We start from the raw sequence: 24,678 nt of genomic DNA, 5'->3' as shown, positions 1-24,678 counted from the left end.
CAGGCTGGAAAAATACAAGGTTGTGCTGCGAATGGAAGATACGAGTTTGAGAAAAATCTCATCTTCAGTAAAGATACTGATAAGGCTTACATCTATCTCTTTCTGTTTCCAGACTGACAAATAACAGATAAGGATTTAATTCCTAGACCTGAAGTAAACACATGAAACGCAGAGGCATAGTTTGGACAAACTATTTTAAGCAGTCGCTTTTAGTTCTCACTACACAACGTCAATCAGATCATATATTTTAGATCAACAGAAAGACTATGGTGCAGCAGGGCTTTGAATAGATAATCAGAACTATGCTTCAGTAAGTGACAGCTCCACAAAATTTTTCCAGAATCTAAATACATGCACAGGACACACTGCATCTGCTATATGTAGGTCATAAACCAGCAGGGAGTCAGAAAAACTTCCATTCAGAACTGTAAGGGTGATAGATGAAGACAATCAGTAATGAATAAAACAATTTATTCGGGAAAGACTTATAAAAGGTACAAGTTTTATTATTGAAACCATTTGAAACTGGAATATAAAAAAGGAAGACAGATTTTCTTCCTAAGAAACACTCCTGTACCACTTGTGCTGTGTGTTTCTGCCTTCTAACTTTGAGAGACAAACAGCAGCAATTAGAAACAGCTGCATCACAGAGCACACAGCAGGTATAATGGACACTACAGGTAAAGAAAGACATGAAAGGAAGATTTGTAGTTACAGATACAAAAGATAAAGGGATTTACAGAAGGACACAGGAAGGAAGGACAGAATAACACCACTCAGTGACATATTTCTGCAGCTCCTGGTGTTAGTAGCAGAATTTAAAGGAATTTGGAACTTGTTGTGACCAAAACCTTCAAGCTGTATGGTGAGAAGCAGCTGCATGTTTATTTAGAGGAACAGGATCACCAGCACATAAGAACTGAATGGGTCTAGAAGTTACTTATTTAAGCATATATCAACCTGAATTGTCTCTTTGCTTGTTAAAGTGGAGAATCCATCCAAAAACTTTATAAAGGCAAAAAAGCGAAAACAACCAGTGCCAAAAGAAAGTAAACTTGCTAATGTATATTAAAAGTGTTTGATATTGCATAGGAGGCAGTCTCTGGGCCAGGGCCTTTGCTGTGTCAGTGCTCCCACTCCGTACATGGCCCTGCACCAGGAACTGAAGAAAAAACAAGTAAAAATTACTCCAGTTCCCAAACTGGCAGAAGGCTGATTTAGACAGGCCTGTGACTCAAACACAACCTCAGCCATGTGAAATACCCATTCCCTTCACTTCAACACTTGAGTGAACTGACTATATTTTCAGTCAGGGATACCACAAACTCCAGCTGTTTAACAAAACAAACAAACAAAAAAAGCCAAAAAGCTTTCAAGAAGAAATATCTTGAGAAATAGAAAAATAATCAGCATTCAAAAGAGTAATGAAGAATAAAACCAGAAGAGACATTGACTTCATCGTGGCTTTTGTAAGTCAGCCCCATAGCACACACCAGTCCGTTATCGAGGGCTTAACGCAGGGGCCAACCAGTCAGTGGCTGGTACCTCATTTCCTCAGCATCTTCTGAAGTTTCCAGTTTTGTTCTTCCCTTCTAGGCCAGTCACACACTGGAAACACAGGGATGAAACCATCAGATTTCTCCCCAACACTAGTTTCAGTAACATGAATTGCAAAATTTCTAAATGATTGCATGCTGCAGTCTTACAGTATCTTTAAATTCACTGCAAGGCCAGTTAAATAGAACACACGCTAACTTGAGTGCACCTGGTTGCAGTGTAAGAGATGCTTTCATTACTCTCTTGCCAGAGATACTATAAATTTTTTTCCCATTCTACTGTCATCTTAACTTCCAGCTCATTAGTCCCTATCACATGGAAGGTTTCCCTTATCCCTCTGACACATACACATTACATCTAACATATCTGCAAAGCCTCTGTTTCTCTGCTAAGTTTCAAAGCCCAGTTCAAAAGTCATGTAACTTAAGCAGGGTAGAGTGTCCAGGAAATGCAATTGAATTAGAAGAAAAGAACATAAAAGTAATAACATTAAAGCAAGACAATTAAAAAAAGTACAAAATACATTGTTTTTAAAACCATTCACACATTCATAGTACACAGGAAACTGAGAACCTGAACAAAATCCTCACTGATGGAATGGTACAGTTTATCAGCAGATCTGTTGCCCAAGAATTGGATCTGAGAACAGTTGTGAAGAAATCCTTGCGCTACTGCAACAAATCCCAACACTTCCATCAGCTGGGAAAAAGAAAGGATTTATCTGGCACAGAAGAAAACATGTTTTCAAATACACAGAAGTAACTGATAATTCATTTTACCTTGATTCAACTCTGATCTCTCAACTTTGTACTCAAATCTATTGCAGATTTTGTCTAAATCAATGCTACAATCTTAAAGCTGCCATCTCTCCCTTCTCCACTCTGTATTACCTCAAATCACCTTCCCATTCCCCTTATTTTCTAAGACAATATTCCTCTTCAAGTGTTACTTTTTACACACCTCTATAAAAGATTAATTTATTAATTATGTTAAACCAGTGCAGTATTCTTAACATATATTTCATATGAAAGATTTAAGAAATTTCCTTAAATAACTGCTAATTAGAGTCATAAATTTATTGTTTTGAATATGATTAAGCCAGAACGTCCCTTCTATAAACGCAGTGTCTTCATGCACTGCTAATGAAGGGTGACCTTCATTTAGAAGCCTTTTCCTTGGGCCAGAAAACTGATATCAGAACTTGTGGATGGATTAGGACCTTTGATGGTATTAAAATAAAGAACAGCTGCTGCCCTAACCACATTAGAATGGCTTTACTGCACTTTTTGATTACTATCAGCTAGGAAAACAGTATTTTTGTTGACTTCAGAGTGACAGTTTGCTGGAGGAAGAAGGGCAAAACTGTGTTTGATTATTAGCAGATATTTGCTGATAAGAACTACTTAGTGGGACCATCAAAAGACTTTTCTATAAATTACATAAGGGCAGCTTTTCCCTTTGAGAGCTGTGGCTCTTGCTTGTGTCAGCAGATACCAGGAGGGTTGACTTCTTGCTTTAATATGCAATGTGCCAGCATCAGTTTTGACTAGATGGAAGGCAGTTCCTGTAGAGTTCATGACTGTGATTTATTCCAAGTGTGACCTGGTGTCTTATAGTCTTGGCTTTACATCACTTTACAAAAACATTTTGAGATTGCCATACAAGAAAAAAAAAGGGAAAAAACAAACAAACAAAAACCAAACAGAAGTAATGCTGATCAAGAATAGCAAGTTTCACAAGTTACAATGAATCTTCCCATCTCAGAACAGAGCATATCCTGCTATCCTCCTGGAAGAGAAAGGCTCAGTATTCTATGTACACGCAGTCAAACTCTCCAGTATTTTCAAGCAGGATGATCAGAAGGAAAAAACCACCACCACCAAAACCCCTCTGTCAGCAGAAGTCCCCAGTTGACCTCCCAGTTCCATCTAACACTGGTGGAGTTCAGAGGAAAGCCACACTGGCCTCAGTGTTACAAGCCAGATCTAACTTCCTCAAAGATCAAAAGGCATTTGAGTCCAGGAATTTAGTTCAACCTATTACAGGAGACAGACAACTGCAAAGTGGAATCTTAATCTAAATCTGTACAGTGTTTAGGGATATCTTAATCAGACCTACCCACAGCTTATCCTGCAGTGTCCATTGTGCCAGAGGAAGAAGTGATTCAGAGACTTACACGCAAGACCTTCCAATTCCCAGTGGCTCCCAGAGCCTGTTTTCTCATGCCATAACAGAAGGCCCTCATAAACCTTGGCATGGATTTACTAACACCTTTGTTAAAATGTCTCACTATTCAAAACTCTGTATTTTAGTAGAACTGATAAGAAAATTATATTCCTGTATTAAAAAAAAAAAATACTCTGAATGGTCCTTTCCCAGGAAAGATTTCCCACCCACCCTGGTTTGAGATAACGCATTCCCTCTAGACTGCAAAGTAGAACACAGCCACAGAAAGCCAACACTAGAAGAATTTTTCCATAGCTGCTCTTAAGGAAAAAATACGTTTCCAAATTTAAAAAGCAGACAGTAACTGCTGCCTTGTGTGTTCTGGAAAGAACATTAATCAGTTTATTTTTGTAATTTACAAACAACTAGTACAGTTAAATGCTTTGAAGCACGACTTTGAATTTCAGCTGCAAGGAATACAGGCCTACCTTTAACACAGTTGGCCTTTTGCCAGGCACGTTCTTCCACCAAAACAAGGGCATTTGTGCTACCAAGCACCCTGAGCATGGATGGGAAAATAACATCAAGTACTGTATAAATTAGAAGACAGTATCCACATTACAGGCAGTGGCCTTTCAGGCCCAGAAATACTCATTACTTTTTGGTTGGTTGAGGGGGTTTTGCTGTTTAAAAAGAAAATGACAACAAAAAAAAAAGACCAACACATTTTCAGAGCAGGAATTGAACACTGATTTAATTGAGGAATATTTGGAGTTTGGTAGTTCCTGGATGCCAGCAGGATAACTGTGGCCAGCTGTACCTTCTACTTTCATGGGATGGCTTATGCATCTTTCCAGAAAGACGGCAGAAATGCTGAAGCCTTTCAGTAACAGCCAGGACCACCCAAAAGAGAAGCTGGAAGGAATGCCTAAACTAGACTAACAACTCCTTACAGCTCCTTTAGAAATTCAGCAGATCACCTCAGAGAAAATTGCCATCAGACCCTATATACATTCATAAATGCAAGTTGTCTTGTTAACAGCTACGAGAGCAACCTTTAATAAACTCCTCATAAATATGCATTAAAATTCTGAATATGCAAACTGCACCAATCAAAATTAGTTCATTTTCTTCCTCCAAACCAGAATGAATACTCAATAGATCCCAAATGTCAATGAAGGTTAATTTCCCTACTGCCCTTTCTCCAGCGAAACCTCAGCACCTCACTCCGTGGTTTGAGACCTACGGAGCTCCAGACACTCAGATGCTTTAGGGATCTTACTGCCAGTCATGTTAAGATAGTTCATATCCTACAGTATGTTCAACTTTATGAAGTTACTGCTTTTCTTATCTGAGCTCCTCAACATAACTCACACCTGACCTGCGAGTAAAACACAGGAACAACAGCCCCACCCACAGAAGAGCTGCTACATTACATCCTATTCCAGGTGCCAATACAGAGCTGACTGACAAGGTCTAGTAGCTGTACCATGGGAAATAAAGTAAAGGAGGTTTATGAATGACAAATATAGAGTCATAGAATGGTTTGGATTGGAAGGGACCTCAAAGATCATCTAGTTCCAACTGCCATGGGCAGGGACACCTTCCACTATCCTAGGTTGCTGAGAGCCCCATCCAACCTGACCTTGAACACTTCCAGGGATGGGGCATCCACAGCTTCTCTGGGCAACCTGTGCCAGGGCCCCACCACCCTTACAGTAAAGAATTTCTTCTTATTATCTAATCTCGATCTACCCTTATTCAGTTTAAGGCCATTTTAATGCTAAATATCAACAGCTCTTTTCAGTTGTAGAGAGAATTTATATAATGAGGCTGAAAAGTCAGGATTATCACTCCAGCAATCAGATGGGGTATCAAATGCTGAGCATGGAAGGTCACAGCTGCTTTCAAACAAAATACTGTATTGCATTTAGATGGTTTGTAGGAAAAATATTTGAAATTTGTTACAGAAAAAAAAATAATGCAATGGAAAAAGAACTTTACACTGCGTACTTCTTAGAGCAAGATCAGCCTCCTATAGCTTTATTTTAGTGCTTCCATGATCATACAAAAAAAGCACTACTTAGCTGTCTGCAAACCACCACCCAGGGAAGAGTGCAAAATAGGATTCCCAGAGGGCAGATATGATTCATGAAGGACACTGCTCCTGCAGCTTTTCTTTGCAAGCTCTCTGTATTTTCATTTTATTAGATGCATAGACAGCATACAGTAAAGAAACACTTCCATTTTTCCAGAATGCCAGGGAATAACATTCATCCCATTTATAAAGCAGGACAAAGCAAAGCAGGTAGAGATTCCACAGCACGAGGCACAGTCTGCTGCAAGTGGCAGTTTCTGATAATGTTATCATATCAACCACCAACAACCTTAAAAGGTAGAAAAACTGAAAGTAAAACAAAGCAACAGCAAGTGTACCAGGAAGGCAGAATGAAGATTGCATTCCTTTCTAGCCTTGGAGCGTGACTTCATCTTTGCTAGGGTGACCTTCCACTGAGTCCAGGCTTGAACACTAATATTAGACCAAAAAGAAGTGTGCCACCCTTTAAATATAATGATTACTCAACACCTAGAGGCTTTTGTGATGTAATATGACCAGAGAGATTCTGACTTCACAATCTAGATGCTTAAAACTGAAGTCAAAAGGAACAGATCTTCCCCCTGCAGACACAAAGCCTGTCTAGAGCCTCCCAGAGAATCTTCTTGAATTAGCCTGTAGGAAAAGGGAACCAAAGAAACATTTCACACATGGCAGCAGACACACTGGCTCCACTTTGTTTAAAAGGAGCACTGAACAGACACTTCTCAATTATCTGCTTCAGAGTCAAAGCATCAGCAGAAAGTTTCAGTTCCAGGATTAGCATATAAAAGTTAAAGACAACACAGCAGACCACTGAGCAGTCCAGTGCCTTTTACTGCACCTTAAAAATAAAAATAGCTGCATGAAGATGTGCTTTGTTGAAAAAACTGAATGCAAGTATAAAGGAAAAAAGCCTTTCCATGCAAAGCTACAAAGCTCTCTTAAAGCATCACCCTTGGACAAATATTCCAGCACTCACCTGAGGTAGCCTTAAATATTTTTCAAGGTCCAAGTTAAATAACACATCTTTAAAAAAAAAAAGTTAAAGGAAGCCTAACAAGGCTTATGCAGTAAGAGCAACCAGTCATCCAATATATGTAAATAAAGTTGTAATGTGAAAGAATCCCTCATGAAAATAGTAACTGTTTTCATAGTAAAGTCCTTCTATTAAAGTAGGATTATCTTTTCCATTGATTTGTTAGTTTGACTTTTCTCCTTCCTTCCCCACCCTGCCTCTATTAAGCTCACAGTTCAGGAAGTGCATTTTTAATCACCTCCATTCCCAGTCTTGCCTTCACACACTGACTCTTCATCAGAAGAATTAGGATACACTTCAGCAAATGTTCAATGAATCAGACTGGTGGAGGTTGGAAAGGACCTCTGGAGATCAATACATCCCCCTGGCTCAAGCAGGGAGATTTAGACTCCACATGCCTTAGGACCATGTCCAGACAGCTTTGGAATATCTCCGTGGAGAGACAGACAGACTGCACCACCTCTCTGGGCACCCCCTGCCAGTGCTCAGTGACTGTCATGGCAAAAAAGTGTTTCCTGATATTCAGCAGGAACAGAATCTTCTGTCTTTTAGCTGATGCCCGTGGCCTCTGGTCCTGGCACTTGACACCACTGAAAAGAGCCTGAATCAGCCTTCTTTGCACCCTGTCTTCAGGTCATCGTACACACTGGTAAGATCCACCTGAGCTTTCCGGTCTCCAGCTCAGCAGGCACAGCTTTCTTGGCCTTTCTTCACAGCAGACAGGTCCAGTCCCTTCCTCTCAGTGGCCTCTCCCCAGTAAGTCCATGTCTTCCTTGGACTGGGAAATCCAGAACTGGACATGTGTTTATCACTGTATTTTTTTCACGCAGAAATAATAGTAATATCTCCTATTGGTTTAAATTACATTGGCAAGAAAAGGCACTTAATGGACTTTGCTATCATTGCCTAGGCAGCTTCACTATGACTAAAATGTTCAGAAACTGATGAATCATTCTTTATGCAAAATAAAACTATCAAGCTTAACCGGTGCTCCTTCCAATTTGAGCCAAAAGAATGGGATAAAAAGGGAGTATACAGCCTGTAAACAGCTTTAGGAAACACATCCTTCCCTCACGTAAGCATATTCTAATAATGACAGCTTTGCTTAAGCACCTCCCGAGGCGCTACAGCATCTAAAGAAACTATCTTAGGAGACAAAGATGCTTCACTTTGACAGTGTGTTTACCAGTCTCAGCCTGAAGGAAGCTCGAGTCGCAGAAGAGAAAGGATGGCTTTACAAAACAGTGATATATGCACAACAAAAGCACAACAAAAGGTTTACTACGAAGAAAGTTTAAGGGCTATGGGTAGCAATTAACTGCTGAAACACACCCTTAGGAGTTATTAAGAGGCATGCCCTTTGGCTCACCAACACAATTGCTTTATCAGGAAAGCTAAAAGGAGCTGCACCTCCCATTCAGTCACACTATCAGCCAAAAATAAGTCTCAGTTTTGCCCTATCTTGCCCACGTAAGCAGTCCCCTCAGTTTTTCCAAGAGATGCGACAAATCCCAGGGTTTAGAAGTAATTTTATTTTTAGCTTCTTTACAATAAGACTTCCATGACCCAACCCAGTCCTGTATACTCCAAAACCCAAAGTTATCTGCCCCTACCACTAACAGATTTATGCCAAAACAAATGATCAGAACACAGGCCAGTGACGGGGACGAATTTGATCCCAGATTAGCAACAGATTATCCTGTTAGATAATCTTCTCCACACCTTTGCTGGTTTTTAGAAACTAAAAATCCCCATATTTTCTCACACACTATAAAGAAGGTACAATTTCATTTTCTGTAGAAAGGAGTAGGTTGTCCATGATGGGAGTGGAGATAAGCAAAGCCACCTCCCCTCAGTAGTAGAAGGCTGTTATGGCAGTGAAGCTGCTAAGCCATCCTGCACAAATCCTTAAATGCCCATGTTATCAACCCAGTTATCTGGGGCACCCTCCTACCTAAGTACAAATTTCTTTCCAAAAACACAGGCCTGGAAGGTAGGGAAACATTTTTGACCATATGTTGTTACTGTAACACAATCAGATACATGTAGGTACTATTAATTTATATTCCCCCTTTCTTCAGTGATAAGGGCAGTGACTTCTGAGCAGCTTCCTTGCAGCCTGATGGCATTCATCTCCACATCTCAGGTCCCACAACTCTTCAGACTCACTCTGGTGAGACCTCAGGGTGCCAGCCAGGATTAAAAACAAACCTGGTCTGACCCAGCGTCTTTGCCTGCACTTCAGCTGCAAGAATTCCTCATCTTCAGAAAACCGTGGTCAAAACTCAGGTTCCCTACAGGTGCCATCATTGCTTTTGACAGGCAGCACAGAATCCCTTCTAAGAGGGATTGCAGAGTCACAATACTGGTGTGAAAGGGTATTTCTGACACAGGACTCGGTAAGAAGAGGCAAAGTAAATCTGATTATCCACAGCACAGGTGTACTGGCAGCCAAGTGTTCCCTCTGGGTTGCAGGAAGTCCTTACTCTGGCACAAACTGGAATTTACTCTATATCTGATACAAAGGAGTTACACGCCTTCAAATTAAAACAAAAAATATTTAAGCCCTTTGCTTTTAAAACCTATATTTATTCAGTATATTGCTTAGATATTTGTGTTAGAAGTTTGGACTTGATGGTTCAGGCTTCTTAAACACTTCAGGTAATGTAATTTAAAAAACTGAGTGTAAATTCTCTACATTAAGACTGTTGCATGTTAAAGCCACTCAGAACTTTATATATTTGAATATTATTTATGTAGGAAGTTCATACACCAAATCAACCATTTTCAAAGACAGGTTTCTCCAGCTTTATTTAATAGCTAAGTTGTAACTTTCAAACCAATTAGACTTTCGCTGTCTTCTGAAAAGTGAAGGCCAGGAGTAAAAGTCAAAGACACCTTACAAAAAACTTTACTTTCTGTAGAATGAACAACACAATGAAATGACTGTAGATGTAACCATTACTGTAGTATATAATTTTAACAAGTTTAGTGTACCTTTACACATACTTTGGATCAAATATAATTAAAGATATGATTGTTAGCAGCATTTATTATGATGGTGTGAGATTTTAAAGTTTTGCTTAGTAACTTTACAATATTTTATATTGAATTCACGTGTGCTCTTATCTTGCAGCAACAGTTATTAATAGAAAGGATTATGGGTATTAATCAACTGGGAACACAAGTACATGTTCTACAGGAATAATAAAACCATAATCAACTCCCCAGGTTGTTGAATTTAATGAGAAATCTGAAGGTAATCCCATCTCCATAAATATAGACTTACAGGAGTAACTACTTACCTGCAAACAGAGCTGTTCAATCCATGGCATCCACAGTTTACAGACCTGCACGTGGCTTAGAATATCCACCTCCACAAACCAGCTGCTATTCTTAAGACACATCCTTAAGTCCTGCAAGTCTTTAGGGATTGCTATCCCACATACTTACATAATCACCCATTCCATTTCCTAACTAAGCCATCAGCTAAATACCAGAATGCAGCTCTCAAAAGGGAAAGCTCAGGAGCAAGTGGGGATAGAATCTCTGCAGGATGAAGAGAGATTCTCTAGTTCTAGGCAGGCTTCTGTCCTTTAAAAGTGGACTTTCAGATCCCTTCAACTCATTAACAGCTGGTTAGAAAATTCTGCAAAATGGCAGAACATAAATTCAAGATGCTTATTAGCAAGAAGTCTTACATACAATAGGGCACTATTTTCCAAAATTGTAATTTAGAGTGTGGGATTTTTATATATATAAATATGAATATTTTGCTTAGTGCTGTGGTATGAACCTTTACATTCTTTTAATCTATATTACTCAGCCATACACAAGACATCATTACGGAAGACAAAGATGCATAAAAAAATTAAACCCAAACAATCCCACTTGTACAACCTCTACAGACACCACTTTTGGTACCTTTAACAGGAAGCCTGTATCCTTAGAAGTTTTATTTCTCTTTCATCTGGCAATTTCACCACTAAAGAGCTTGTCCATCCTGGCAAGCTCTGGTCCCAGTGAATTTGTAGTTTTATCTGGATATGTCAGACAGTTCCAGCCAAAACCCACTGTACCACTGCCAGCTTGTTTCTGAATTGAAAATTCATAACAGGATGCTCATGTAGTCTCAGATGTGCCCATAACAATTAGCTCAGACTCATTTCATCAGACAACAAAGCCCCAAGCTATTAGTTTTATATTCCTGAAGTCTCAGTCAGGAAGAACACTAGACTAAGAAACAGGAACTGAATGCTTCCTACACAAGTTGGGTTTTTTTTTAATTATTATTTTAAGAGCACGTTGTTCTCAACATTCTGTTTGAGATTAATTGCAAAGTTAAAAATATTTCCATAAAGTTTCTCTTTTTTATCTGGAAAATCTAAAATGAATGATAGAGAGAACACAGTATTACAGATAACTCAAAATACTTCAGACCTTATCTGTCTCTCAACAACTATGTGAGAGGAGGTTGTAGTGAGGTGAGTGCTGGTCTCTTCTCCAAATTAGCAATTGATAAGACATGAGAAAATGGTCTCAAGGCATGCCAGGGGAGGTTTAGACTGGATATTAGGAAAAATTTCTTCACTGAAAGGGTCACCAGGCATTGGAACAGGCTGTCCAGGGAAGAGGTTGAGTCACCATCCCTGAGGGTATTTAAAAGATGTGTGGATGTGGCATCTGGGGACATGGTTAAGTGGTGGACTTGGCAATGCTGGGAGAATGGTTGGACTCAATGATCTTAGAGCTCTTTTCCAACCCAAACAATTTTCTGACTCTATGATAAATACAGAAAGGCAGCCTCCCATCACAGTGGTACGTGATCAGCAAGGGGAGCAACCATCACATGTTTAACTCTGCCATCACCACCATCGCTGCAGCTGCCATGAACACATGAACCTGCATTGCAATATTCTGCAAATCTGAACAAAAGAAAAACATTTTTGTTGACCTCAGCTGACAAAAAGGCTTTTAAGCTCTTGAAACAAACATCATGGCAGAGTGGCGTTGTCACCATAGAAAGAAGTCATATTTACGATCGAGTTTCTTCGCACAAGACCCATTAAACTGTTTCCCTGACTGCAATAAACAAATATAAAGCATAGGTTTCTCTTGCACAGAAAACATGGAAACTGGCACAGTACCTTACTGTCCTCGTCTTCAAACACGGACTGGTGAACGTTGCAGGCAAAGAGGGAATTTGGGAGATCGTTGAAATCAATTATTTCATGAAAATCTTCCTCTGCAAAACATCTCTTCAAGCTGTTGTCTCCATTTATAGAGTAGAGTAAGAACTGTCCTCCATCCTCCGGGATGCAGCCATAGTGACCCAGGCCTCGCATTCCAAAGAAGTAGGAGTCTCCCCTCATCCCTGGCAGCATGGAGAAGTGACACACAGTTACACTACATTTTCAAACATTCCACATCCACAAGTTAACGCAGAGATTCTTAGTTTGGGGGCTTCATTTGTAGAAAGTAAATTTCACGCTATTTTAAGGCAACAACTGACCTCTGACACAGGTTCATTGAAGACCAATCTCACCAAGGGACTTGGCTTTAGCTTCATTTTTTAGCACAGGAAAGACCTGAACATATCAGCACAAGCTGTTGGACACAATAAGAAGCGAGACTTTACCTTCAAAGGAAATACTATGTTGTATTTGGGTTTAGGAGTGCCATGTTTGTTACTGGTAAGGCAGGCTGGTGCTTTTGAGCTTGCAGCCAGCTTTGGAAGTGTAATGCACTGAGCAAGAAGAAAATGAAAATAACTTTGAAAATTATACCAGGCATCAACTCACAGGAAAAAAAAAAAAAGACCCTGTTGGAAAACAGCATGAAAACAGAATCATTGAAAAGCAATATAACTAAGACACATCTCTATTAAAAAGAATAAAGCCAATTTTTTCTACAGTTTCAATACAGAACATACCTTGTTTTTCCATGCTCATTAGCCCATGCCCATCTTAATCAGATTAGGAAGCAAATAAAGTTAAGGGGTGCACAGACTTAAGATGATTCTCAGCACTTTCAGAAAAGTCTTGTTGACTTTTGGAACCTTTACCCCAAATGCATCAGAATAGAAAGGTAATTTTAAGACACACAGAAGTAACATACCAGCCAAGGGGAATAAGTCAAGGTCCAATTAATTATCAGTATGTTAATAAGTATTAAATCAGGTATTTAGCAGTCCTTAGTACCCGTGTATTTGACATCAAATTCCACTATAGAGCTCCATTTAACTGACTAGAAGCTTACTGGATAATAATTAATTCCCTTATATTTGTTTCTTTCAATAACAATATGCAATCATTAGCTGCCTTTTTTTTTGTCATAACACAAGGAGTTAGTTACATAAAGGCAGAGTGCTCATCTGTTTCAGATTTGCCCTTGCTCTCTTGCATACTTGCTATTCTCTATAAATAGCTGTAAATATTAACTCAAACACACTATATAGAACTAGTGTCCAAAATTAAACCCTATGGGCTTATTACATTTAATCTCAGCAAAGTAAAGCTAAATTATGGAGCTAATTTGCTATGCCTGTGTCTTTCATATAACCCCTGCTCTGCTGCTGCTCTGAAATTATATTTGGCTGATGACAGAGCACATCATTCCATAACATAAGGTTATGGAAATATCAGTAATTGTTATTGCTGAAGTCTCAGAGCTAATGACAGAAGTTCTCAAGAAACCAAGTTGAAGTCATGCTTAAAAGTATCAGTTTGGAGCAGAGTCCACACTTACCACGCTCCCAAATCACGTGAGAGACAGATTTATTAGCCAGTATTAGTCAGAATCACTAAGGCTGGAAGGGGGATGCAGAGGTCATCCAGCCCAAGCCACAAGGTCACACCAGGGTAATTCAGGACTCGTCCAGAGGTCTCTGCTGGACAGCAACACCACTCATAGTGCACACAGTGATGTGCAGAGAGCTGGTAGGTCACAGGATCTTAGCTGTCCTCCTTCTCCAGGTAGTAAAGTATATTACACAGCTAAGACCAGAATTGTTTTCTAGTTCTGGACTCTATGCATGTAAATTATGAAGGAGGGGGTTAAACCAAACAAGGATGCTTGGTTGGAAGCTGTGTAGGAAGCAGGTGTAGTATGAAAGCATCAGGACCGTCAGCTCTTTTTACTGTGTTAACCTGAGGACAGGTTTTGCAGCTATCAAATACATGCTATTTTTTTTCATCAGGTCAGTCCGATATTAGCACAACTATCTCCAGCTAATCTCAGTCTAGGAACTTAATTCTAACTGAAAAAAAACAAGCCCAAACAAATGACAGAGGAGATGGTTCAGTATGACACAACATTGCCTCTGGTATTTAAACCAACTCTCTTAAGCCTAGTACTACTGTACATTTCAGGGTAAACATATCCAGGCAAGTACTATAAAGAAATCCTCACAGCAGCGAGAAATTTCACTTCAGAATGTAATACTTTCTCTACCAAAAAGCAGTAACAGATCATCTCCTTCAAGAATAACCATCTCTAAGTGTGTTTGTCATGACGTCTAGCCTGTGTCATTAGGTTTATGAAAATAAACCTCAAACCCAGTGTGTTACAAAACATAATTTACATGGCAGAGCAGGCTTCTGTCAGTCTGGATGAAGCATTTCATTCACAACAGGCAAACGACTTGCAGTCGGGGAAGGTACTGACTATTTGATAGTCACACAGGCTGACACTCAAAACTTGTAGGAATTTGGATTATGAACGCTAAAGCTAACTTCATGGCAGCTAACAAGTTTCATACCTCCTTTCCCAATGCACAACAAAGCTATTAGGGTGTGCAGAGAAGTAAACAATCTTAGTCTATTAACAGACGTCAGAAAAGTCTATAAGTTTCCTCACTAAAGAGTTGTTTATTTTTCCCTCCTGGAAGAGCCATATTTTTCCTCTCCTGGAAAGTACTAGACAGGAAAGCTTTCAAGCTAGGAAGTCAGCAAAACCACTATGACAACCAACAAAACAGAACAGGATTTTAAGTTACAACCATGAAGCTCAAGTTTTTAACCAGTAACAAAATTAGCACACATTACAGCAGCCAAGATTAGAAGTTAGTAAATACTTACATCACATTATGTCAGCAGTTTTGCTCAGCTAGAGCTGTTGAACAGGAAAAGCCTGTTTCTTTTTTCAGCCAATTATCGAGACAGATTTGTCTGGTAGGGCTTTGGTATTGGACAAGTCTTTTTAAGAAAGTCACTGTCACACATCTTTTAACCATCTCTTTTCCACCTTGTAGGTAGGTGTGTATACCTGCACATGCCTTTTCTACACTTCAGATACACCCAGAGTGTTCCCTCCACTAGCAAGTCAACTTATATAATAATCAACTGGTTATTATATCCTCTGCCCAATTTATGATGGGACCTGCACAGTTAAGGACATCTGTATGAAATAACAATTGTTTCAGAAAGTTTACTTTGTCTTATACAAGGGCCATGTACTGCACAATATTAAGCCCAGCACCACTAGTGAGGGAAATCTCACTAATAAAATACATTTATGTTCCCCAAGAGAAATAAACTGCCTATGAGCCTGAGCTCAATGATAATCAGAGGGGACAAACATACCTGAATCAACAAGTGTTGTCACACTTTAAACCCTAGGGCTGTAAATTCAGACTCTGACTGGACAAACTAGCACTTCTGCCAAAAGATGCAACATCATCTGTCACACACCTTGGGCTGCTCACTTCCAAGCCAAGCGACTTCCAAGTCACTTCCCTATGCTGGGAAAGGCCCAATGATGCCTTTTCTAGTGGAGAAAGCATCTTCTGCTCAGATTCATGGCACAACCACACAGACTGATTCAGTCACAAGAAAAGACCAGGTCTAGGGAAAAAAAGTCTGGGTTTAAATCCACTAGGTAGGTCTATTCGGTAGGTAACTGACCTGAGTCACTCCATGACTGCATAAATATTTGTAGCAACCAGAAAAATCAGGGCCAAGTTTGGGAATGGGCAGACAACAGCAAAGGTCAGGATTGCACTTTTCAGCACAAATCTACTTAAAGCATTCACGAAATTATAATCCCAGTTTCCACAGCTCTGCATGAACTTCATAAATCACCATATCAGAAGTTATCCTTAGCCAGTCATGAGCCAGAAATCTTACCTTTTTCCACATTATAAGTAGTATGACATTATTAATATGTAATATTACTTATAATGTAGAAAAAGGTAAGATTTTATATTTTATATATATATATATGTGTGTAAAAATCATAACTATGTATGCTTTATTATGTCTGTTAATCACCTTAAGGTTCAGGTGTTATGTTGGGAGTAGTGTTTCGTGGCTTCTTTGAAGTTACTTAGCCACTCCAGGCAGTCCTCTGGCAAAAAAATATTTTCTTTCCAATTATTCTACTAATTTAGAACAAAAGAATTTACATTTCAAATCCCTTAAAACAATTAATCCTAAATCATGTATAATCCATCAACTGGATTTCCATATAAAATAAGCCCAATTAAAAGTAATCTTTTATGTAACTGTAATACAATCACTGGATCACATTTCTGTTTATATTAAAGCTCCTTTCCACAGCTTCTGACAAAATAAGTTAACTTCCCCCACTATTAAAAAAATTTTATATTAAAAAAAAATACATCCACGTAAGAGTAAACCATACTTATTTTATTTTTAAAATGCAGTGAGTTCAAATTGAATTGTGCATTTGCTTCTCCCTTCCCAAATCAGGAAATTTTTCAAATACTTAAGATATCAGAAGCTGTCATAGAGAATTTCAAACAGAAGAGGCAACATCATAAAAAAATAATACAGTAACAACAAGGCATCATCCAGCACCAATATTGATGTTAAATTATCCAAGATCTGAACTGGGATCACACCAGCAAACTCTGTAGCAGGATCCCTTAAGAAGTCTGAGATACTGAGACATAATCAAGCCTGAGCCCATGTTCATGTAACCTCCAGGTAATGCTGATCACTTGCCACATCCATTTATTCCCTTTGCTTAAAGTTCACCCAAATGTTATCTGTGTTATTTCTGAATTTGGTGTAAGGTTTTGACCCTGAAGTTTCAAGTCAGAAAATACATCACACAGAACAGAGAACCCCAAGAGTGCAGCAAGAATGCAGCCCCTTCCCCTCCAGACCCTACACATCACTTTACACTGATGTAAGTTATTTCAAATTTCTCCTCCTATGGTCCAGGTGTTCAAGGGTTCCTTATTTGGGATAGCTCAAAACGTGAGGCAAACACCCTTACCACTGGAACAGATCAGGTCGTGTCAGTTCAACACTGTAGATACTGTGTCCAAATGATCTGTAGAGATTCCAAGTGGGAGCTCTGTGTTCATGCTGTTACCTCACTATTTTTAGACACAGCACACCTCTAATTAAAATTAGCAGAGACCAGCAGAAAATTATATTCATTGGCAAACAGCAATAGCTCACTGAAGTTTCTATTTGAAAAATTACACTTATATAGTGTAAAACTGAAAGGGCATAGATGTACCTCTTCCCATGAAGTTAGATCCCTGCAGAGCCAAACTCTTCAGAAAAAAATTATCTTCATTCAACAAAATGAGTACATGAAGTGTCTGAATGGACCAGTGCCTTATATACCACCAAGCACATAAAGATTTATCCACTGTTTTCATGGAAACTAATACGGCATTTCCTTGGTGAACATTTTCCTGTCTTAAGAGTTTTTAAAAAGAGTCCCCGAGGGACATCAAGAAACAGGCACATATCTCTTGAAATCACTAGGAAACTTTACTTTTTTTTTATTAAACACTGCTTGCCATGACAAACAACATGACTAAAAATAGAATAAAGCAAACAAAATGTTACAAATAGAAGCTTTAAATATAATCGCTATAAACTACAAGTATTATTGAGTCCTGAGTGCAAACCTGGAAACTGTAACCTGCAGGAATTAAGAAAATGCTGGGGAAAAAAAACCCAAAGCAAGTTGCAGTTGCTCTTCTAGAAGAGTCCAGGAAAAGCATAGGAATTGGCTCCTACTGCAAAAAAACCCCAACCCCTCAAAAGCCATTTTTACCATAATTCAAAGGTGGGGGGGAGTGGGAGAAGAGGGAAATCAAACCCAGTGAGTAAGATTTTACTGAAACAATCAGGCTTTACTTAAAATATTCACTGACTTCACAACAGCAGTCACCAGTTTCAGTAGTGTCAGCCTAGAGATGCAACTCCTGCTGAAGTCAACTGGACCCACGCTGAAGACTTTGTAAGGAGAAATGAGTGTAACAGGGAAGGTCACACAGTAACCTACTGAAATTCCATTCCACTCTGCACAATGAGCACTGGAGATGAGCATTATTTTTAATGGTGCTAATTCTTTAATGTGGAAAGCTCCAATAGACTTAAATGGAGGCTTTTTACTTAATTAGAAAGAGCAGAACAGGACCTCACATGACGGTATTAATGAACCTTTGCAGTCTCAAAAGCAATATGGACTAAAGTCACCCCCTCCCCTTCCCTCCTCAGCCTTCACCCCTGGTCTCCCACCTGGGCAATGATTATCCCCCTTCCAGGAATTAAAATCACCAGTACAGGTGTCCACTCACATTTTAGCTCCATTTTGGCTGGCACCACACAAAAACAGTCAGTGTCAATCTCCACTTTTCCTCTTAAAAAAGTGGCAGATACGAGGAAAAGGATTTTAATTTTTTTTTTTTTCTAAATGCTAACTGGTGCAAATCCCAAATGTTCTAATCCTTTCCATTGACATTCTAGCCGTATTAAATTTAGCTGAGACTTTGTAACTATTTTTGGAAGCTTTTAACATCCAAAGGGACTATTCAGTTTTATTCCTCTAAAGCAGGACTGGCCAGCTCAAGCAGCCCAAGATGTGCACAATGCATCAAAGGTTCAGCTGTGCCTCCCACGCCAGGGATGTATCCTGTGACCAGCAAAGGGGACTCAGTTGGCATTGGCTTGCTGAGCATCTGCATCTCCAACCCTGGAGAAAACAAGCCAGGAGATGCTGGTGAGCCCAACTAAGTCAAGACTCCAGTCACATTCCACAACTGGAAGGTGATACTTTGGAGCAACCAATGCCAGGTGTGAAGATTTCATGTGCTGTTCTTACCGTCAAGAAGCTGAGCTCCCGATCAATCGGGCACCACAGTTACCATGGCAACATTAAGGTATTCAAAGAACAAAAAAAAAAAAAACTCCCCAAACACAAAGAAACCAGAACAAGCTTCCTGATTACCTTCACTTGGCCTCTATGCTAATCTATTTAAAGCAAGCCCGTTTTATAAGGGGTATTAGAGCTTCGCTGGCCTTCAGCCAGAGCTGTCACCTCACACAGGGGTCAGTGGAACACTCGTTTAACAGCTTGTAACCTGAAATTCATAACCATACTCCAATTCTTACCAAAACCTACTTTCTCTTTCCCTGTTAGAAGGGGGGGAAAAAAGGAAAAAACCACCTATGTCAGAACTACCTGCAGCAGGAGCTGTTCACAGTGCTTTAACTCCTATAAGAGACTCAAGGCACCATGATGACTTGGAATAAAATTCCAAAGTTTCCTCTAAAAGGATTTCCTGTTGGCACACACCAGTAATTTATAACCTAAAAAAGCCATTAAGGACACCAGTGCAATGACAAACATTTTCAACACAATGACAGACCAAGCCACTGAATCTGAATGCACACTACAATATTTGGAAGAGGACAGAAACTAGATCACCTAGCTGACAACTCAGAACTTTAAGGAGGATGGAACAGTTCCTGCTGTTAAAGGCACCAGTTACTAGTCAACAGAGCCAATCATCTACAGAAGATCTTCTTCTGTCCTTGCTTACTGTTATGTGTTTGCAGTTTTAGTCATTGTTTTATATTCTCACAGTATTCAGACTTTCATCTGTTCAGAAATGACCTGCAACCACATAATTTAGTTTTACTGCAAGAATAAATGCAGTAGTTTCTTCACAGTAATTATGTATTTTCATAGAAAAAGAATTTTCCTTTTCTACAAAGGAGACAATCTAACTAGCTAAACAAAGAGCAAACCATTTGTAAGGACAAAACTTGAAAGCCTAAGACAGAAGCTGATATAAAGCACAATCCCTGCTTAAACTACAATTCTCGTTTGTATGATTTCTTTCAGCTGCATAAACCTAACATACATTTTTAAGAAACTTCATTAAACTTCAAACTCAAGTAGTAAAGGACCACAGTATTTTAAAGAGTAGCAAAATAATCTAGGAGAGGTGGGGAAAAAAACCTGAACAAACCAGTAACTTTGGAGAGCTACCTGTTATATAAGAATCAAATGACACTGGTGTGGGATCACTGAATGGTTTGGGTTGGAAGGGACTTTAGAGATCATCCAGTTCCAAGTCTCTGCCATGGGCAGGGACCCCTTCACCTAGACCAGGTTGTTTAGAGCCCCGTCCAACCTGGTCGTGAGGACTTCCAGGGATGGGGCATCCACCACTTCTCTGGGCAACTTCTGCCAGTGCCTGACCTCCCTCACAGCAAAGAATTTACTCCTAATATCTAATTTAAATCAACCTTCTTTCACTCGAAAGCCATTCCCCCCTGGATGCCGCAGCCAAGTTCAACGCAGCCCGTGCAGAGTCTCCCGCAGGGATTCGGGCTCCCAGCGTACTCCAGCTCGAAGCTCCCGAGTACCTGGTCCGGGTTCGCACCGCTGCAAACCCCCTTCCCATCGCTCCCACTGCCTCCTCACCCCGCTCCTCCGCATCCCAGCGGGGTACGCACCGCCCCGAAGTGGGGGCGACCGCGGGCAGCCGCGGGCTCGCCGCGCATCGCGCCGAGAGCCGCGGGAAGGTGGAGGGACCCCGAGGTGAGCGCGGCCGCGGGGCGGTTGCATAACGCAGGTCGGCGGGGCAGCGCTTTGGCCCCGCTGGAGAAGGAGGGAGCCCCCGCGGCGGCGGCCCTGCCCTTACCTGCGGCTCGCTCGCTCCGCGCTGTCGCTGTCACAGGACCCGCGCCCGCCGCGCCGACAGCGCCGCTCGCCCGCCCGGGACAAGGGGGAGGACGGGCAGGAGGAGCCGCCAATGGGAATGCGAGGAGCGCCTTGGCCCCGCCTCCTTCGTGCCTTTGGTCGCGCCCCTCAGGTCCCGCGCCTCCGCGACGGGTCTGGGGGAAAGGAGACGGTGGTGAGGGGACAGGGGATGTGCAGGGACAAGTGAGCCGGGACAGGGGACAGGGGATGTGCAGGGACAAGTGAACTGAGATAAGGGACAGGGGATGTGCAGGGACAAGTGAACTGGGATAAGGGACAGGGGATGTGCAGGGACAAGTGAACTGGGATAAGGGACAGGGGATGTGCAGGGACAAGTGAGCCGGGACAGGGGATGTGCAGGGACGAGTGAGCCGGGACAGGGGACAGGGGATGTGCAGGGACGAGTGAGCCGGGACAGGGGACAGGGGATGTGCAGGGACAAGTGAGCCGGGACAGGGGACAGGGGGTGTGCAGGGACAAGTGAACTGGGATAAGGGACAGGGGATGTGCAGGGACAAGAGAACTGGGACAGGGGACAGGGGATGTGTAGGGACAAGTGAGCCGGGACAGGGGACAGGGGATGTGCAGGGACAAGTGAGCCGGGACAGGGGATGTGCAGGGACAAGTGAGCCGGGACAGGGGACAGGGGATGTGTAGGGACAAGTGAACTGGGACAGGAGACAGGGGATGCGCAGGGAGAAGTGAACTGGGATAAGGGACAGGGGATGTACAGGGACAAGTGAGCCGGGACAGGGGACAGGGGATGTGCAGGGACAAGTGAACTGAGATAAGGGACAGGGGATGTGCAGGGACAAGTGAACTGGGACAGGGGACAGGGGGTGTGCAGGGACAAGTGAACTGAGATAAGGGACAGGGGATGTGCAGGGACCTGTGAGCCGGGACAGGGGACAGGGGATGTGCAGGGACAAGTGAGCCGGGACAGGGGACAGGGGATGTGCAGGGAGAAGTGAACTGGGATAAGGGACAGGGGATGTGCAGGGACCTGTGAGCCGGGACAGGGGACAGGGGATGTGCAGGGAAAAGTGAACTGGGATAGGGGACAGGGAGAGGGGACAGGGGCGGGCGACAGGGGATGTGCGGGAACAGATGAACCAAGACAGGGGACAGGTGAGTGGGGACAGGGAATAGGTGAGCGGGACAAGGGACAGGTGAGTTGGAACAGGGGCTGTATGGGGATAGGGGAGAAGGAACTGGGAACAGATGACAGGTGAGAGGGGACCCCCCCAGGACAGGGGCCATACAGGGACAGGGAAGAGAGGACAGGGGAGGCAGCATAGGGACTGTGCAGGGACAGGTGAGGTGGGACAGGGAACAGGTGAGCGGGGACAAGGGATGTGTGGGGACAGGTGAGTGGGGACAGGGGATGTGCAGATGAACAGGGCAGAGTCTGGTAGGAACCAGGCAACGATTTGTGTCCTTGTGGCAAAGCTTCCCTCCTTCAGGGTGTCAGCCCCCCCACACTGAGGGTGAGATGGGGTGGGATGGGGTGAAGTCAGGGGGGACAGAGTAGGGAGATGTGGGGTGGGATGGGATGGAATAGGAGCAAGGAGGGGTGGGGTGGAATGAGGGTGAAGATAGCAGAGAGGTGGGATGGAATGGGAGCAAGGAGGGGTGACATGGGATGGGAGGGGTGGAATGGGATGCAGAGAGAAGTGGGGCAGGCACAGTGCCAGCACACCTCGCCATGGTTTTAGTGACAAATCCTGAAATGCCCCCTGGGATGATTTTGTAGGGGGGCTGATTGCTCTGGGGGATGGAGCTTCCCAGAACATTCCCATCTCTGACCACTGACACACAAACTATCCTTTGCAGTGAACTCCATCTGGAATGGATTCAGTTGTTACTCATCTCTTCTTCAGGCTAACAGGTGATTAAGGTTGCACATTGATTAAGATCTCCACATTGCAAATGAGGCCAGAAGGTGCATTTGTAGGACTCTTAAGGAATGTCACGTTTACAGTGGAAAAAAAGCTGATGCTGGTCATGATTTTGAAAAGAAGAGAAAGCCCTCAGATGCCCCCAAGGCACACTTTATTAAAGGAAGGGCTATTTTCTCTCTTCCAGCTGTACATCTGAGGCTGCTCAGTGTCAGAGGCTAATGCTGATTTTCTGTGGTCTCTTTGCTTTGGAATGTAATACAGAGTGATTTAATCAATAGGGTGATACAGAAACTTAAAGAGGTTTCTGTAAAGATGGCTTTGAAAATCTATAGGGTGCAATGGAGAACTAGAAGACTCCCATATAATTATTAAATACCCAATAAAAATCTATATAAGGAATAATTCTCCATTAGTTAAAAATATATAAAAAGATGTGTGCCATTTATAGCAGCACTTTCCAATAATAGCAGAAAAAAAATGGTGTAACGTTTGAAATCAATAGCATATCCCACCTCGTCTGTGCAAATAGCAAAGAGCAATGCATTGGAGATTGTTCTACTTGCAACAGAGGAGTTTCTTCCTGGTCTCTTAACGAAGGACTGACTTATGTCTCAATGCATGTCTGGTTTAGACCCCTTTCAGGCTTTCTGCTTTAGTTCTACTTTTGTTTTTAAATAGTAATAGGTAACTTATTATTATTTTTATTGGTTTGTCCTTATGTCTAAAATATCAATCCCTGACCATGATCTCACTGCTTTAGGCACTGTGCAGAAGAGAAAGCAAGCTATGGAACCAAAGAGGTAACAATACAAACTAATTAGGCTTTAAATCAAACTATACACTTGTTGATTTTTGTTTTAAGAATTAAGCCTGGTAGGATATCTTACGTTGTCTCCATTTACATGTATTCCCTTAGCATGATGTGTTATTTTAATATTCTGAGTAGGAAGAGCATCCACTGTGCTTTATCTGTCCTGCATTTTATGTTATACAATTTCCTTGTGTCTTCTTATCCCCATCCTCTTAACTGTGTCATGTGCACAGCAGCTTCCCCCAATTTTCATTAATTTTCATATTGGGAAGAGTATTTTTATTATGATTAAGTTGCCCTAGCATATGTTTTCCTTGCAGTAAAACAGGAATCTCTGCAGTTATGAAAGCAAGCTAATCCATGTTCAGGAAAAATCAGGAATATCAAAGTCAGCACTTTGGATTTATATGCATCCCGACATTATCACTAAAATAAAGGTGAAAAAACCCCCTGAATTCCACTGTTTGCAGAAAAGTGTCCTTCAAACTAGATAATTATGAGAATGGCAACAATAGCAGGGTTTTAAGCATTAAAGATTTCTTTTAGGAAAGGTCACAAAATAATATATTATTTAGACACAGAAAAATGGTGTTGCCAAAATAAGAGATTAAGAGCAACTGAGACAATGTCCTTCTTGGAGTCTCACCCTTTAGCCACGTGGGCCCCAGAGCTATTTGGGCCATGCACCCTGTGCTTCCTAAAGGCTGTGAGCATCTTCCCTCAACCCAAGTAATTGTAGAGTACCAAAACCTGGAGGAAGCTGAAATTCTGGAAAGGATACCAAAGGGGGTGATGAAACAGCTGCTACTTGCAGGATCTGCAAGCAGTGCTGCAGACCTGCTCCCACAGAACTGAGTGGGAGTTTGTTACTGATATCCGAGAGCACAGGCTTAGCCCATCTCCTTCAAATCCTGAGCTGCTCATTATCTTCAGTCTGCACCTGCTTCCTATCTCCACATTTAATCTGTAAGCAGAAGTGGCCTCTCGAGTGTGCTGAAGCAGCCATGGTGAATTTCAACACAACTGAAGCAGTCTAACCAAAAGATTTCGTCCCCCGTCATATTACTCTGATTTCTAACCATCAAAATATAACCCCCCTGCTTCAGTCCTGCAGCCTTTGCAGAAGCTT

The 24,678-nt window shown here is 41.6% G+C and overlaps 1 protein-coding gene across 2 annotated transcripts in view; it reads right to left on the bottom strand.

Moving 5' to 3' along the window:
• The window catches only part of RCAN2 (regulator of calcineurin 2), an 87,784-nt gene extending 66,736 nt beyond the window's left edge, over nucleotides 1-21,048 (bottom strand). Inside the window, exons 1-2 of one of the 2 annotated variants that reach the window (XM_027721493.2) lie at nucleotides 20,779-21,048; nucleotides 12,005-12,231 (exon numbers count right to left, since the gene is read on the bottom strand). In XM_027721493.2, coding sequence (XP_027577294.1) covers nucleotides 12,005-12,229 — 225 coding nt within the window. In that variant the 5' untranslated portion in view covers nucleotides 12,230-12,231; nucleotides 20,779-21,048. Of the gene's footprint in view, nucleotides 1-12,004; nucleotides 12,232-12,369; nucleotides 12,436-20,778 lie in introns of those variants that run through there. The other variant, XM_039387296.1, reaches the window with a different exon arrangement.
• Between the last annotated feature and the right edge of the window lie 3,630 nt (nucleotides 21,049-24,678).

Source organism: Pipra filicauda, unplaced genomic scaffold (assembly GCF_003945595.2).
Source record: "Pipra filicauda isolate LSUMZ 115617 unplaced genomic scaffold, ASM394559v2 scaffold54_size4384275_pilon, whole genome shotgun sequence".
NCBI classification, from domain to species: Eukaryota; Metazoa; Chordata; class Aves; order Passeriformes; family Pipridae; genus Pipra; species Pipra filicauda.
Note: the sequence above shows the minus strand (reverse complement) of the source record. Positions and strands in the feature narration are given on the sequence as shown.